General features: G+C 37.6%; 1 protein-coding gene across 8 annotated transcripts; it reads left to right on the top strand.

The window, feature by feature from the left end:
* The first annotated feature begins 2,029 nt into the window (after window positions 1-2,029).
* LOC131075973 (protein VAPYRIN) lies at window positions 2,030-6,849 on the top strand. 8 transcript variants are annotated; one of them, XM_059210971.1, is made up of 3 exons: window positions 2,030-3,237; window positions 3,379-5,314; window positions 6,367-6,849. In XM_059210971.1, exons 2-3 carry the CDS (start codon window positions 3,946-3,948, stop codon window positions 6,585-6,587), a joined length of 1,590 nt encoding a protein of 529 aa, XP_059066954.1. In that variant the 5' UTR covers window positions 2,030-3,237; window positions 3,379-3,945; the 3' UTR covers window positions 6,588-6,849. The 8 variants fall into 8 exon arrangements, 4 of the variants coding, with proteins under 4 accessions (XP_059066954.1, XP_059066953.1, XP_057868966.2 ...); XR_009113292.2 differs by adding an exon at window positions 6,142-6,238 and having other exon boundaries at window positions 2,039-5,272; window positions 6,328-6,509; XR_009113291.2 differs by adding an exon at window positions 6,142-6,238 and having other exon boundaries at window positions 2,039-5,314; window positions 6,328-6,509.
* Window positions 6,850-14,725: the final 7,876 nt, after the last annotated feature.

Genomic DNA, 14,725 nt, shown 5'->3' with positions numbered 1-14,725 from the left:
ACGCTACATGTGAATAAATATATAGAAGTAGTAGTTAATATAGTTTTGGGATAAAAATATGAAAATTAATTATTGATTGTCTTTACTAATAAGCATCGTTATTTTAAGCCTTGCCAAATATATTTTGTAATATACCAATCATAGAAGAAGAAGAATGCAAACATCCTGTTGCCTTTTATGCAGAAACCTTCATGTCACCTTCTTCAAAAAAGTACGACTTGTGGCTAACTCTAGTTTTCATGGTTGGACACATGCATTCTATTGACTGTTTAGGTGGTCTTTTCATTCCTCTTTCTACTTGCATTCTTCATTCATGTGGATTCATTTCATGTTTCTAACACTCCATGCTAAGTTCTTTTCACATTCCATCATCATCATTCCATTTATGCAACCCGATATTTCATATATGTTCAACCAAGTTGCCACCTCATAGTGGGCATTTCAGCACATAGACATGCCTACCAATTGTTTCATTACTGCCACATCAAATATGATTTGCAGGATCTAATTGAGAAGAAGACCCATGATTTGTGTGCTAGTTGTAGAGGAGAATAATCTATGATAAATATGTGTTTATTATTAGTTTGGAGAAAACATAAATTCTTCATTTCCTATTTTTCACTATTGTTGCCACAAACATATATATAAGTAGCATAATATAAGCTATGAGACAAACTTGGATGTGAGCAGATTTCTATATGTGGACCTTGATGTTGAGTTGCATTATTTTTTATAAATAAAAGAATGTTTTGCATGATTGAACCGGGTAGAAAGATTTCCGTTCCTTCCACTGTGCGAACCAGAAGCAAGGGCCTAGCCCATGGGGAATCTTGGTGATGTTTTCTATATTTATTGCTTCGGTAATGTGTGTATATTTTTGTGGTGATGCTTTAGATTGTGTTATGAATTATTTTTGCATTGATCACAAGTGTGATTTGATGTTTACTATTCGGATTTTCATTTAAGTAGATTTCATGTTTTCTAGTTGCATTTTCATCCCCACTTAGCTTGCTACCTACAACACTTGTGCAGATTGCCACGACACCTTTTTCAAGCTTACGATCCCCATACTGACATTTAGACCAAGCTAAACTTAGTTTATTATTTACCCCAGTGTTGGACTATCACTAAGCCTCCCTCAATATTTTATTTTGGAATGTTGTTGCATCTACAATATGGTTCAAATGACAAGATTTTGTCCTAACGACGTGATTCTCTTTTAAATGGAATTTTACCTAAGTACCTACATAAGATGTTCACTAATTTGTATTTATGTCAGTAGTCCTTTTTTTAGGTTGGTGCAACATTTGACAAAGACAAAAAAAATTCGAAAGTGTTGGACATTGATGTAAATGTAATCGTCAATTGTTTTAACTTCAAGCGTTATTGACAATATGAAAATGTTTTGCCTTATTTTTATGTGATAGTAAAAATAAATTGAGACAATTTCTTTGAATACATAACTTTAAAGACAACTCAAAATCATTTATAAAAATAAACTTATTTTTTTAACAAAATATATACTTTGTATATACCTAAATATTGATATTTCCAATCCATAATAATACTTAAAAAAAAATCTATAATCAGTTACACCAAGAAACAACTCTAACACATACCTATATATAATAATAGATATGATATTTCCAATCCATAATAATACTTTTTAAAAAATTACACCAACACATACCTATATATAATAATAGATATGATATTTCCAATCCATAATAATACTTTTTAAAAAATTACACCAAGAAACAACTCCTAACACTTTTGTATACATGCTCACATATCCATAAATGGATGCATACAAAAAAGAATAATCTATTACAGAGAATATCTGTAGAGAATAAGTATCTACATAGGAATTGCAGTCCAACTCCATCTTAAAAACAAAAAATTGTATTAATCATTGCAGAGGTTCTCCAACTACACCAAGAAAGGATCTCCAAATCAATCCATAAAATTCTTTTTTTTTACTACTATGCAAAATTACATTGTAAGAGTTTGAACAGGGCGAAAGTTGTAGCTGTTCATGTGGGGGCGCCTCCCAATCTGGATCACAAGATGACAACATAGTCCATTCAACCACACTACAGTTAAATTTGCATATGTAAAATTGTTCCCACAATCTCAGTTTTGCATCAATTTAATCAACGTTTGTCAACTTGATGGGGAAACTGTTCCTCATCTGAAAGTGAACCAAAATATATAAAAACTTTGGTGTCGGTGAGCGACCGGGATGATTCCTTTTCGTGTTGAGGTGGTAAACATGACTTATTCAAAGCTAATCAGGTCCTGCACGGAAACGCGGGTTGAATGTTTTTGGCGTAGGAGACACTGTATACTTTTGCGTGGTCTTTACATGACATGAAAGATTATTCCTATTTCATTGTCTCTGTGTGCTTATAAATCTTATTTCATAATACCGGGGTAGTTGTGAGTGTGATTGGTAATGGTGATCCGAGGAAGATTTATTGGTGGGGGAAATTGATCCGAGGTGGATTTAATCAAGTGGGGTAGTTGTTGGAGGCACTGTAAAAAGACTAACAATAGGATCTCTATTGTGGGCCTTTGGCCCTTTTTGCTGGGTTATTTCATTGGTTTGATCCTCGTCCAGTCCACGTTTTCTTCCTCTAGCTTGACTTTTTATGATATAAGATAAGCAGGTTGTTAAACAAGCAAATAATGTAGATGCCTTTGTGGTTTCTTGATGGGGTTCTACATTCCAGAGAGATTTTTATTTGGAAGGTCAATGAATTGTTTGGGTTAGGCACATTCATTTAGGAGGATTTTGGTTTTTTCAACTGAAAATCAATTTCAGCAATAAGGAATAACTGCTGTTTGAGATGCTCAATTGATTAGGGGCAAAAGGGGCACATGGCTCAAATACCAATCTATGCTTATTAAGATGTCTGAGTTCAATGGATGGCTGCAGAGAAATTCCTTATAAACGGGTACCCAGCAGTAATTACTGGCAGGCAATCACGATCACTCCAGAATTACATCTAGTTTCAAGCTTGGTTGCAGAAAAACTCTTCAACAAATACAAGAGATATTAGTCCTCAGGGTTCAGCGATCTTGATAACCTGGGGCTCAGCTGGTCAGAAATTCGCCAGGAAGGGAAACTCGGTAGTAGTAGTTTGCTTGATATCTTGATGACCCAGGGATTACTCTGAGTTTAAAGCTTGACTGCAGAGAAATTTTGCAGCAGTGGATAGGCGCCGGTTTCAGACGGTAAGCAATTCCAATGACCTGTTCATTACACCTTATATGAATCACTTTTACCCTGCAAATGATACAAGTCCAATAGTCTCAACTTTGCATAACTTGTAAGAGGGTTTGCCCTTATTCAATTGGATATGTAATTAAAAGCAGGATTTGTTCATAGCTCAGCAGCAAAGAAATTCTTCAGCGGGTGATCAACACTATTCGAGGACAGTAGTCAACTGGGATGACCTATGTGTTACACCTTATTGCAAAAAGATTTGCCCCAGCTCTGCAAACGATAGAAGTCTAGTAGCCTCTTCTTTGCATACCTTGCAAGAGGGTCTTCCCTATCAATTTAGGTGTGGGATCGGGAATAATATATCAATCTGAACATTCTCTGTAAAATTAGGAATCAACTCAGCTCTGCAAATCGTGAAAGTCCCAACTTTCCATGCCCTGACCTAATATATGTCCTGTCCAACTGGGTTTGTATTAAAAATAAGAGTTGTATCAAAAGTTGTCTCTGTAAATATAAGAATCACACCCATCTCTGAAAATTGAAAATGTCCAGTAATCTCGCATTTACATGCCCAAAAAGAGGGTTTGTCCTATCCAATTATGTGTGAATAAAAAATAGGATTTGAATCTTTGAACCAGAACATCCTCTCTGAAATCTTTGTGATTATTTAGTTTCTCAAAGAAAAGGGTACAAGTATCATTTTATTTCTAGGGGACATGGATAGGCTAGTAGCAGTTGACCCAGTGGAGATTACGATTGATTTTAAGAGAGGCCAAAAGGCCCAGAATACCTTCCGGGTGCGAAATCTGATGCACACAATGTCAGTAGCATTTAAGATTTCGACAACAGAACCAAAGAAATATGCGGTGAGACCTGGCCTGGCCATTATATCTCCACTGTGTGAGATTTTAGTTGAAGTGACAACGGCAGCACAGGCAGAATTGCCTTCATCAATCCCTGTAAGTGAAGACAAGTTCGTTGTGAAGAGCTTAATGCTGCCTACAGGGAAAGCTACTGATTCTGAGTTGAATGAATTATTTTCAAAGAATAATCACATCTTTACTGATGCAACTTTAAAGGTTGTATACACGGGGAACCTGATCCTAAGAAGTTTGGTTGAAAGTGGCTCCTCAAATGATGTTAAAGAGGTACTTTTACGATGCAAGGATGTGAACAGCAAATATGAACATGATCTTACTCCTCTTCACATTGCAGCCATCAGGGGAAACAGTGAAATTGTGCAAGATCTTCTTGATTCTGGAGCAATAGTGGATGCAAAGAATTCGACCCAAAAATCACCATTGTTAGAAGCAGCATTTCATGGACATGTTGAGACAGTCAAAACTCTTCTTTCATCTGGAGCAAACACAGAGATTGCAGATGCCAGAGGTCACACAGCCTTACATGTTGCAGCTTCTGGCAATTATGTACAGATTTTAAATTTCATACTATTTTCAGGAGCTAATATCAATGCGCAGGATATTGAGGGCAAAACTCCATTATATTTATCTGTTATTGATAGGCATCTTGAGTCAGTCCAGCTCTTGGTTGGTGCAGGTGCCAATGTAGATGCTAAAGATAAAGATGGATGGACTGTAATACACTGTGCTGCAGCTTGCGGCTACCTAGATATTATCAAAGTTCTTCTTGTAAGTGGCAATAAATATGCCAGAACTAATGATGGGAAAACTGCTCTTGGACTAGCCCTTGACAAAGGGCATAAGCATCTATTGGATGCCCTGCATTTGGGTGATATGCTGCAAAAGACATCAAGGGAGGGTGATGTAATTACATTGAAAAGCTGCCTTGCACAAGGAGCCATGGTAAATGGAAAAGATCAACATGGATGGTCTGCTCTGCACAGGGCTGCATTCAAGGGCCATCTTGACACTGTGAAGTTTTTGCACCAAGAGGGAGCTGAAATCAATAGTTTGGATGATAATGGATTTACACCTTTGCATTGTGCATCAGAGACTGGACGCAAAGATGTTGTGGAGTATTTGATAAAACATGGTGCTGATGTAAATGCAACGAGCATTAAAGGTGAAACTCCTTTACAGTTAGCCTCTTCCATGGGGTATTCAGGTATTGTTAGACTGTTACAAGAGAAACAGCTTGTTGAAAACATGCATGGAAATTGCTTCTCAGCTGATCTCTTTTTTAATATACACACTAAGACTAGTTCTCGGTTAAAGAGTAAATTGGTAAGATGTATGGCCAAATGTCCCTGACCTATCCTCTTTATTTGGCATTTCTATGTATGCGATATTGCAATTGTTCATGTTCCATGGTTGTTCTTGCAATATTGACAGGGGGCGGTGTGACCAAACCCTTCAATTTGTTTCATGAAAGATGCCAATTTTTGCATGTATTTTTAGTATGTACCTGGTTGTATTTTCCATTTTGGAAGATCATATAAAGTGCAATTCTTTTTAATTGCATCAATGCAAGGCCTATTTAAAAGTCAGCTGAGAAAACATTTATTTGCACTTGCTGTTCAACAATATTTAACGAAACCATGATCTGTACATATTTTCTTTACAGTTGCCTCTTCTGTGTTAGTGCCAAATGTTAGACCAACAAGACATTAATTTTACTAATGGGGGATAGTAATAAAAATGTGATTAATAAAAGTTAATGATAGGAGTTTCTGCTCTTTAAAAATCTATTGGCACTTACATTGGCATCTGAAATGCTTGATGTTAAACTCTTTGAGAAAGGTGGAAAGCTGATCTTTTCTAAATTTTAAATTTATCATTGAAATAAAAGCATACTGTACAAGAATATCCTGAGGAAAATGAGTATTGATAAATATTTTCCAGTTAGACAACTTAAGAATGATGTACCATCAGATGAATTGATTATTTAAGATACAAAATGCCCTGACAACGGATTTTTTTCCTGGATTTCAGATTATATTATCTAGGGTTTTATTTTTGGCTTGAGGCGTGGGATTATCCATTTCAAGAATTCTGGGATTTTTGTATACAGCACGATGAGACAATGGATGTATAAATTAAATTTGGGCCCTATATTTCTGTATTTCTGTTCTCCTTTGCAACGCAGTTATTGATTCTTTATTGTTTCCATACTTGCAGAAGAACAAACATAATATATTAATTATACACTTAACACAGGATATTCTCCAAAGAAAGTGACAGACCCAAGGGATGCAACGCTAAAACTATGGAAACATAGGACAAACTTGACACCAACAAAGCCAATCTCCAGAGTCAAAGGGTCCAACAATCTTGGCCAAATAATCAGAAAGTTGATTCTTCACAATGCAAAGTTCTTGCTAGAGTTCCGGCATTGGAGAAGGATCACAAAGAGATCACTGTTGTATTCAAGGAGCTAACATCTCAATATTTTTTGAAGATGTCCCAGCTGAAGTATGAGCACCGAATAAGGAACCTGCAAATGGCACAATACATGCATGTGTAATAATCCTTCCATAAAACATTGCAATTAAATAAATTGCTTGTGATTCTATCTTAGCTTCCAGAAATCACAATTATTATAAGATCTTTTATGTTGGGTTCAGTTGGCTTTGGCCAAATTTCCCTTTTAAATTGTTCTTCTTGACCCTTGTACACAATGGGCATTTGATTAACCTTCAACAGGAAGCGCAATTGCAGTTACAATAGCTTAAATGTATTAGCCTTTTGGAGTGATCTTGATCTTGAACTTCAGTTTGGCTATTGAGTTCTGCTAATAAACGATCCCACTTGCTTGCTTCTCCTAGACAGTGTTTTGGTTTGCTATTTCACATTTTCCTCCTGATTTATATCCTTTAAAAAATTGTTGTCTTATTCTAATGGAACATTGAAGACTGGGCTTTTTTGATCTCTCTAGGATTGCAATACTATCATTTTGTGATATATATCACATTGCTTGAGCAAAGCAAAATTATGATGTCTGAATGTATGCCGATTGATTGTAAACACTAGCACCGCTCAACATGGTAGAGTAAAGTTCAGAATCGTCCTGTTCCCTCAAAGGGTTTTTACTATCCATGAACTAGTATTTTGTCACCCTCACATGCACTTTAGTTTATTCACCAAACATTTTCAATGATATTCTACACTTTTCCAGTTGGTTATCTATGGATGGTTTATGTTAGGCTGTCATCAATCAAGGGGCTTCATCTATTGTGGGTTGCCACCTGTATCTGTTTGATTCTGTGTGCATATCTAATTGGTCAATTTGAGGTTGCATAGACGATATCACTCTTGAGCTTTATGAGAGCCCTCATGTGGAAACAAGGTTTTTATTTCACCTAGCTTCTTGATATCATTGAAAGTATTAACACCGACCTCTAAATAAACAATACCCTGCCAAGATAGTAAAGCTCAATATGTCTCTCACAAACGGATTGGTTCCCGCTCATGGGACAATTTTGAAAGCTCCTGCAATGTCTCCCACTCCTGCCTCTGGTTCTCTGCGCCTTCTCCAGCGTGTGTGGTTGTTGTTGTGCCTTTGTCTGGGCTCTCTGGCGTGGATGCTGCTGGGCCCTTGGTGGGGTCTGGGCTGCCGATTCCTGGGTTTTGAGGGCGGCCCTTCCTGGTGGGGCTTCTGCACTAGTTCTCATTGTTTCTTGTGAGAAGGTTTTGCCCTCTGTGCATTCTCCTCGTAGACCTTCTCGTGTCTTATGGTGGTGTGGGTGTTAAGTTCCCCCCGCCCCCAAAGCCTCTTTCTACTGCTGATGGACAGAGCTTTGCTCGTGTTGTTAAACCTGCTGCTGCCCTTCCTCCCAAGGAGAAATCTTTTCCTCTTGTTTATGCCAAGACTTCCCCCATTTGTTGTTTGTTGTTTGTTGGTGTGTCGATTTGTCAGTCTTTTGACTTCTCGCCCAGATCTTCATCGATGGGTGACGGATTCTTGAAAGCCCTCGGTTGTTGGTAACATTGAGTTTTTTCCTTGTGCTAAGGGTTTTTTTATTGCTTCTTTTGTTTCATCTGATGACCGTGATTTGGTGTTGAGCAAGATGTGGGCTTGGGGTGCTCACTCTTTCTTGGTCAAACCCTAGACACCCTTTAAGCTTCTTACTGAACCACTCAGTGTGGGTTCATCTTCACAATCTTCACCTTCATTTTTGGGAGAATTCTTGTTTTGAGGCCATTGGCAACTCTATCGGCAACTTCTTGAAGGTTGATGATACCACTTCCTTCATGGGTCTTTATATATTTGCACGCATTATGATCAATATTGACATCTCCATGCCTCTTCCTAGAGGTGTGGTTCTTATGGTTGGGGATAGGCCATGGACTTAGTCATTGGATTATAAGGGCCTCCCCTTTCAATGTCATTGTTGCTTCTCTACTGGTCACTTTGTCATAGATTGTTCTCTCTTGTGTTGTAAAGGCACTGCCACTTGGTGGAAAGATGTTGATGGTGATCAGTTGATTGTCTTGGCTTCCAATTCTTTCTGTAATGACTCTTCACAGGTTGATGATGACTCCTTCCAAGATGATGTTTTACCTCCCGTTGTTGGTTTAGCCTCCTCAAGCCCCGTGGATTCTTTTCCGCCTCTTCTTGTTGGTGTGGCCCCCTCTAGCCTTGTGAACCCTTCTCCACCTGTTGCTCTTGTTCTGCTCCAACCTTTGGTAGTTGATGTGTCGCTTAGTTAGCACTATGCTCCTTGTGCTGACAGTCTAACTGAGGGGATTTCCACTCTTGCTCCCCATGCATTGATGTTCCAAATGATAGTATTGCTTGGATTGTTGTTCATCGACGAAAGAGAAACCGTTCTTCCTCTTCTTCCCAAACTCTTCCCCAAGTTGTGGGTGAAATTTCTCTCCACCCTTGATGTGGGTTACTAGTTGTTTAGCTAGAGTGCTGAAGTGATCTATTCTTGACCAGCTATAAGTGGCATGTGTGGCTTGTCTTTGTATAGGGTCAACGTCCTTGTTTTGATGCTTTAATAATAAAAAACAATTCCCTGCCAACCCATCTACTGAAGGAGCATCAATCCATTTGATGGATCATCTTGAGTTGCACTCATTGTTATTCATTCTTCTTTTGATAAAATATAAAAACTACATTAAGATGTGGAAAGAAAATGCAAAATAGAACCTTTATCTTATGCTTGAATTTGAAATTTGGATATCAAGGAGATTTGGAAATTTATAAATTATTATTCTATACAAAAGGATCTTTGGAGATCATTTGGGAGATGAGAGGAGATTTATCTTCAAGGTCATTTGTCTAGTTTTGATAGGCAATCAAGTAAGTTATCTAATATATAATGTTTTTGTGGGGCTTTCACTTTATGGTTCTTCTCACATTAATTTTGTGTTTGTGATTCTATGTTCATAATTAATTATTTATTATTGATCATCATTTATATCTATTAATAGATTTACTTTATGTTATTATAAATAACAATTAACTCATCTAAAATACTGAAATCCTAATAATAATCAATAGAACACATAGTACTAATTTTATGTGGGAGAAACTCTTTTAAGAGAGAAAATCCACATTCCAAAGCTTGCTCAATGAATTATATTGGAGATGTGAATTATATTGAAAAAGCAAGGTGCTTATTATTCCTCAATTTACCTTATGGCACCAATTGTTAGATTTGAGTCTATACACTATTATGTGACCACTTCCATTACTATTAAGAATCATCATTATAGTACAAACATGAATAGTTATGATCTTAATTTATAAATAACTTGAGGATATAAGCTTTAATATGCGTGAAAAACTTAGAATTGATTATATGTCATATGTTGAATGAGCTATCTTTTGCATCATACCAAGATGCAAGTGTGTTCCATTTAGACAATTATATGGATGTAGATGCATTCTATAGGGAAAAAAATGGATGGTAGATTGAGAAATAATACATAAGAGGGAATTAATGAAAGAAATATGCATGTAACATGTACCTAACCATGAAGAATGTCATTGGTGTATTATGCTTCATTGCTCTGCAAGGATTAATAAGAAAATGTGTGTACCATGTGATATAAGAAAATCAACACATACATTGAAAAAATAGATGCCCGAATCAGTGGAAAGGCTACATATGAGTGTAGTTTTTGTATATGTACATATTTAATCTTAGAATATTGTCCAAATTAGTCAAATTAAAAAAGAAAGAAACCACTTCAAAGTGATGAGATTGGATTAAAAATAAATAATTTGGCCAATAACCCTACATTAAAAATAAATTTATACATAAAACTCATATATTAGTACCCAAATAAGTTGAAACATGACAAAAGAAAAACAATAAATTATTTAAATATAGATATTTACAAAGGAAAATAGCAATGAAAGCTTCTAATAAGCCAAGCCAACTTAATGGCAAAAGGGGAGACTAACACATTACACAAAGAAGCCTAATTTCAATAAGTTGTGGACAATTCCAAAATAAAAATTGAGGAAGTAGGATTGCGTTAACATTTTGTTGTAATTTGCCTAGTGATATCATGATGTTGATGTGCATCTAATAAGCATCTGAATAGCAAAATTAAGCTTGCACTATTTTTAAGTGAACATCATATTTAGGTTTGAAGCTTGACCAAATTGTATTTACATGTTAACAATGATAATATTTGATTGATAAGACTAGGAAGTCATGTTATCCTATACACTCATTTTAATAATAAAATAAGTTTTAATAAAAGCCATATCAATCATACAATTTTAATCTTAAATGTCATATTATAAAAGAAATATGCATTTCTATATATACACTTTACTTGTAAACCTAACCTATTAACATCCATATGATATGGATGGGAGATGGGATGAGGAATAAAAAATAAAAGAGACATTTTAGTCAAAATTCAAGGGTAGAAAAACAATACATTCAGTTTACTTATAAACCTAACCTATTAACATCCATATGATATGGATTGTATGAGAAATAAAAAAAAATAGAGATCGATGAAATAATTTTTCTTGAAAAATAATGGCGTTGCAAAGGAGACTAGGCTTGCAACCTAGGGAATTCAGGGATTTCAGACAAAATGGCAGGCCACGATTCTTCACGAATCCAAGCTTCAGAGCTTGGTCGAAACCTAAGTGGGCCTGGGAGGATCAGAACAGATTGTCAGGGTTTGGCCCCGATGCCAGAAATCATGGTTGGTGGAGAAGAGATTTCCCTCGACCCAAAGGGGAACACTCCCTAACCTTAGCGAACGTAGTACCATCACAGTCGGTGCCAAGACAGATTGACAGAGGGTCTGTGACAAAGTGTGGAGACCTAAGAAGATTCCAAGATTTGAACCGTCTGAAAAGTTCAAACCCAAACCTGTCGACACCCACAAGTTGTCGTTCTTCATGGATTGTAAAAAATGGAGTGATGTTTTGGGGATTGGTTAGTTGTCTGTCATGTTAAGAAGTGGCGTGTAGGAGATGTGGCCCTTTAGCGTGGATATTAAGACTATGCCAAATGGTTTTTTTCTTGTCATAACATAAAACAATAAAGACAAGAACTGGGTTTTACACAATGGGACCTTTTTCTTGGGAGATAGAGGGATCTACATCAAAGATTGGGATCCAAATTTTAACCCTATTAAAGCTTCTATGGATGAGGTTCTGGTTTGGCTGTGCCTCTATAACCTCCCTAGGGAATACTGGAATGAGGAAGTTTCCCAGATGATTAGAAACAAATTAGGGTTTTACCTCAAATCGGATGAAACCATTGCAAACGAATACTTTAGCTCATATGCAAGGATTTGTGTTAGCTGGAAACCCCTTTTCCATCTTCCGGCATGAATTGAGATTAATACAAACGCGGAGAGATGGCTGCAATAGATTGAAGTTGAGGAGAACTTGGAGAAATTCTCGGTTTGTAACAAGGATGATCATTCGAAGGAGGTTTGCTTGATCGGCCCTAAAGGCAAGCTAGTTGAGGACTCACTGGAAGCTAGAGTGGAACTCTTTGCCGAGTTACAGATGGTGGCTGGACAATCACACTCTCAAAATGTTAGGGTTTTTCCCTCTTTGGGGCCCGATTTGATGAATGTTGGACCTTCTGTAGAGGAATCAAAATTGGATGAAAAGTATGGAGGGACAACCTTAACAACCCATTTGGATGCCACATAGCTTGTGGAGGAAGCGCTCAATAAGGTGGAAGCTGCCATGAATGTAATTGATGCGAGTATTGTGGGCTCCCAGATGGTTTGTCCTTTAGATAGTGAGGAGACACACGTTCAAGAGCACCATAACAACTTGGACATTAACACAAGGGAGAGGTTTGGGGATGGTGGTGATGATAGCCCTTGGGAGGAAGAGGAGGAAGATTGGGGTGCTTTTGATGAAGAGGACATTTTGGAGTGTCGAACTCTTCAGTAGTTTGACTCTCAAACTGGCAAAGCTGCTATTGGAGAAAAGAAATCCAGAGGTCGTAAACCCAATAGAATTCGGGTGATGGCAGGGAATGCCAAAGGTCAGTCTAAATTATTAGTAGGGAAGGGAGGCCCCCTTCTTGAAGGAAAATTAAACTCCTTAGTTGGAATGTCAGGGGTTGTAATGCCCTTGACAAGCGTCGTTTGATCAAGCGAGGGCTGGATCAGATGAAGCCAGATATTGTTTATTTGCAAGAAACTAAACTCAGTTTGGAGGAGGCGGCGGGTTGGCTGGGAGGTTGGAGGGATTTTTTCAAGTGCAGTGGGATCTTCAGGTGGGCTGGGGATAATCTAGAACCCCACTCTCATCAAGGTTGAAGAAATTATCAATTCGCAATCATGGCAGGTGTGTAAGGTTCACTCTTTTGGTATTAATTGTGATTTCTTTTTTATCAATGTTTATGGACCCACGAGAGGCAACTTACAATTGGAAACTTGGAAACAACTCTCGATGATTTTGAGTAATCTCATCTAGGACTTGGTTGTGCTTGGGGGGGATTTTAAGGCCATTTTGGACTCTGGAGATAAGAAAGGTGGTAAAGTTGGTGTCACTATATCCCAACTGGGCTTCCAAAACTTTATCTCTGATAATGGTTTGCGGGAAGTCAAGACCAACAAAGGGACTTTCACTTGGTCAAATCAGAGGACTGGTAGGGAGCACATTGCAGAGAAGTTGGACAGATTCTTCTTGGGGGGTAATTGGGCTTCTAAACCCCTTTTGTTTGAAGCTGGGGTCTTATCGTTGGTGGCTTCTGACCATTTTCCCATTGAGCTCCTGATATGTTTGGATAGTGCTCCGATCCGATGCCCTTTTAAATTTGAAAAAATGTGGCTGTGAGACCCATCTTTGAAGGAGCTTGTTTCTTCTACGTGGCAGGAGGCTCCTGTGAAAACTAGTTCGTGGGCCTTTAAATTTTTCAAAAAACTGCAGTATCTCAAAGGTAAACTAAAGGAATGGAATAAGGTCAAGTTTGGAAACATTTTTGTGAATAGAAGCATGGTTGAAGCTGAACTCAAGGATCTGGAGTCGTCTATTTTGGACCATGGTATGACTTTGGATGCCTATAACAAGGAGAAGGCTCTTAAATCTAGACTTAATGAAATTTTGGCAAGAGAAGAAGTTTACTGGAAACAAAAATCAAGAAAAGGCTGGCTAAAGGAAGGTGATAGGAACACAAAGTTTTTTCATAATTCACTTAAGGTCAGGCGGTCTTGGAATAAGGTGATGGTCATCAATAACAAAATTAATGTTGTCCTAGATAAGTTAGAGGATATCAACAAAGAAGTTGTGGATTTCTTCATAGAGTTGCTTTCCAAGAGGTAAAGTTTAGATTCTCTACATCAGGATACACTTTTGAGCAATATTCCGAAGGTAATTTCGGAAAATCATAATCATGTGTTGTGTAAACCTATTTCAGTGGATGAAGTGAAGCAAGTTGTTTTCTCGATGGTGGGTGACAAGGCTTCGGGACTAGATGGTTTTTCGACCCTTTTCTACTAGCAGTTCTGGGACATTACGGGTCCTGAGGTCTGGCAGGTGGTGGAAGAAGTGAGATTCAATCTCAAGGTGGAGAAAGAACTAAATTGCACATTTCTTACATTAATTCCTAAAGTGGAGAATCCATCTTCTTTTGGGGATTTTAGACCCTTTTCTTTGTGTAATGTGCTATACAAGGTGATTACCAAAGTTATTATGAATAGATTGAAACCTCTGCTCAAACTAATAATCTCAGAGGAACAAAGTGGCTTTGTGCCAGGTAGATCAATTATTGAAGGAGTTATTATAGCTCATGAAGTTATTCACTCTATCAGGAAAGCAAAGGTTGAACAGATTTTCATCAAACTGGACATCAGGAAAGCATATGACATGGTGGACTGGGAGTTTTTGTTTTGTGTCCTTGGAAAATTTGGGTTTTCAACCCATTGGATTAATTGGGTGAAAGCGTGCATATATGGGCTGTGGTTCTCTATGTTAGTCAATGGAAGACCACAAGGAGTTTTCCAAGCTTCTCGTGGTCTGAGATAGGGGGACCCTCTTTCCCCTTTTCTCTTTATCATTTTGGCGGAGGTTATGGGAAGATACATTCAGAAGTTGAAAGGTGCAGGCAGATGGAAAGGTGTTCTA

This window comes from Cryptomeria japonica, chromosome 9, assembly GCF_030272615.1.
Source record: "Cryptomeria japonica chromosome 9, Sugi_1.0, whole genome shotgun sequence".
NCBI lineage: Eukaryota > Viridiplantae > Streptophyta > Pinopsida > Cupressales > Cupressaceae > Cryptomeria > Cryptomeria japonica.
This window is presented reverse-complemented; position numbering and strand designations above follow the sequence as displayed.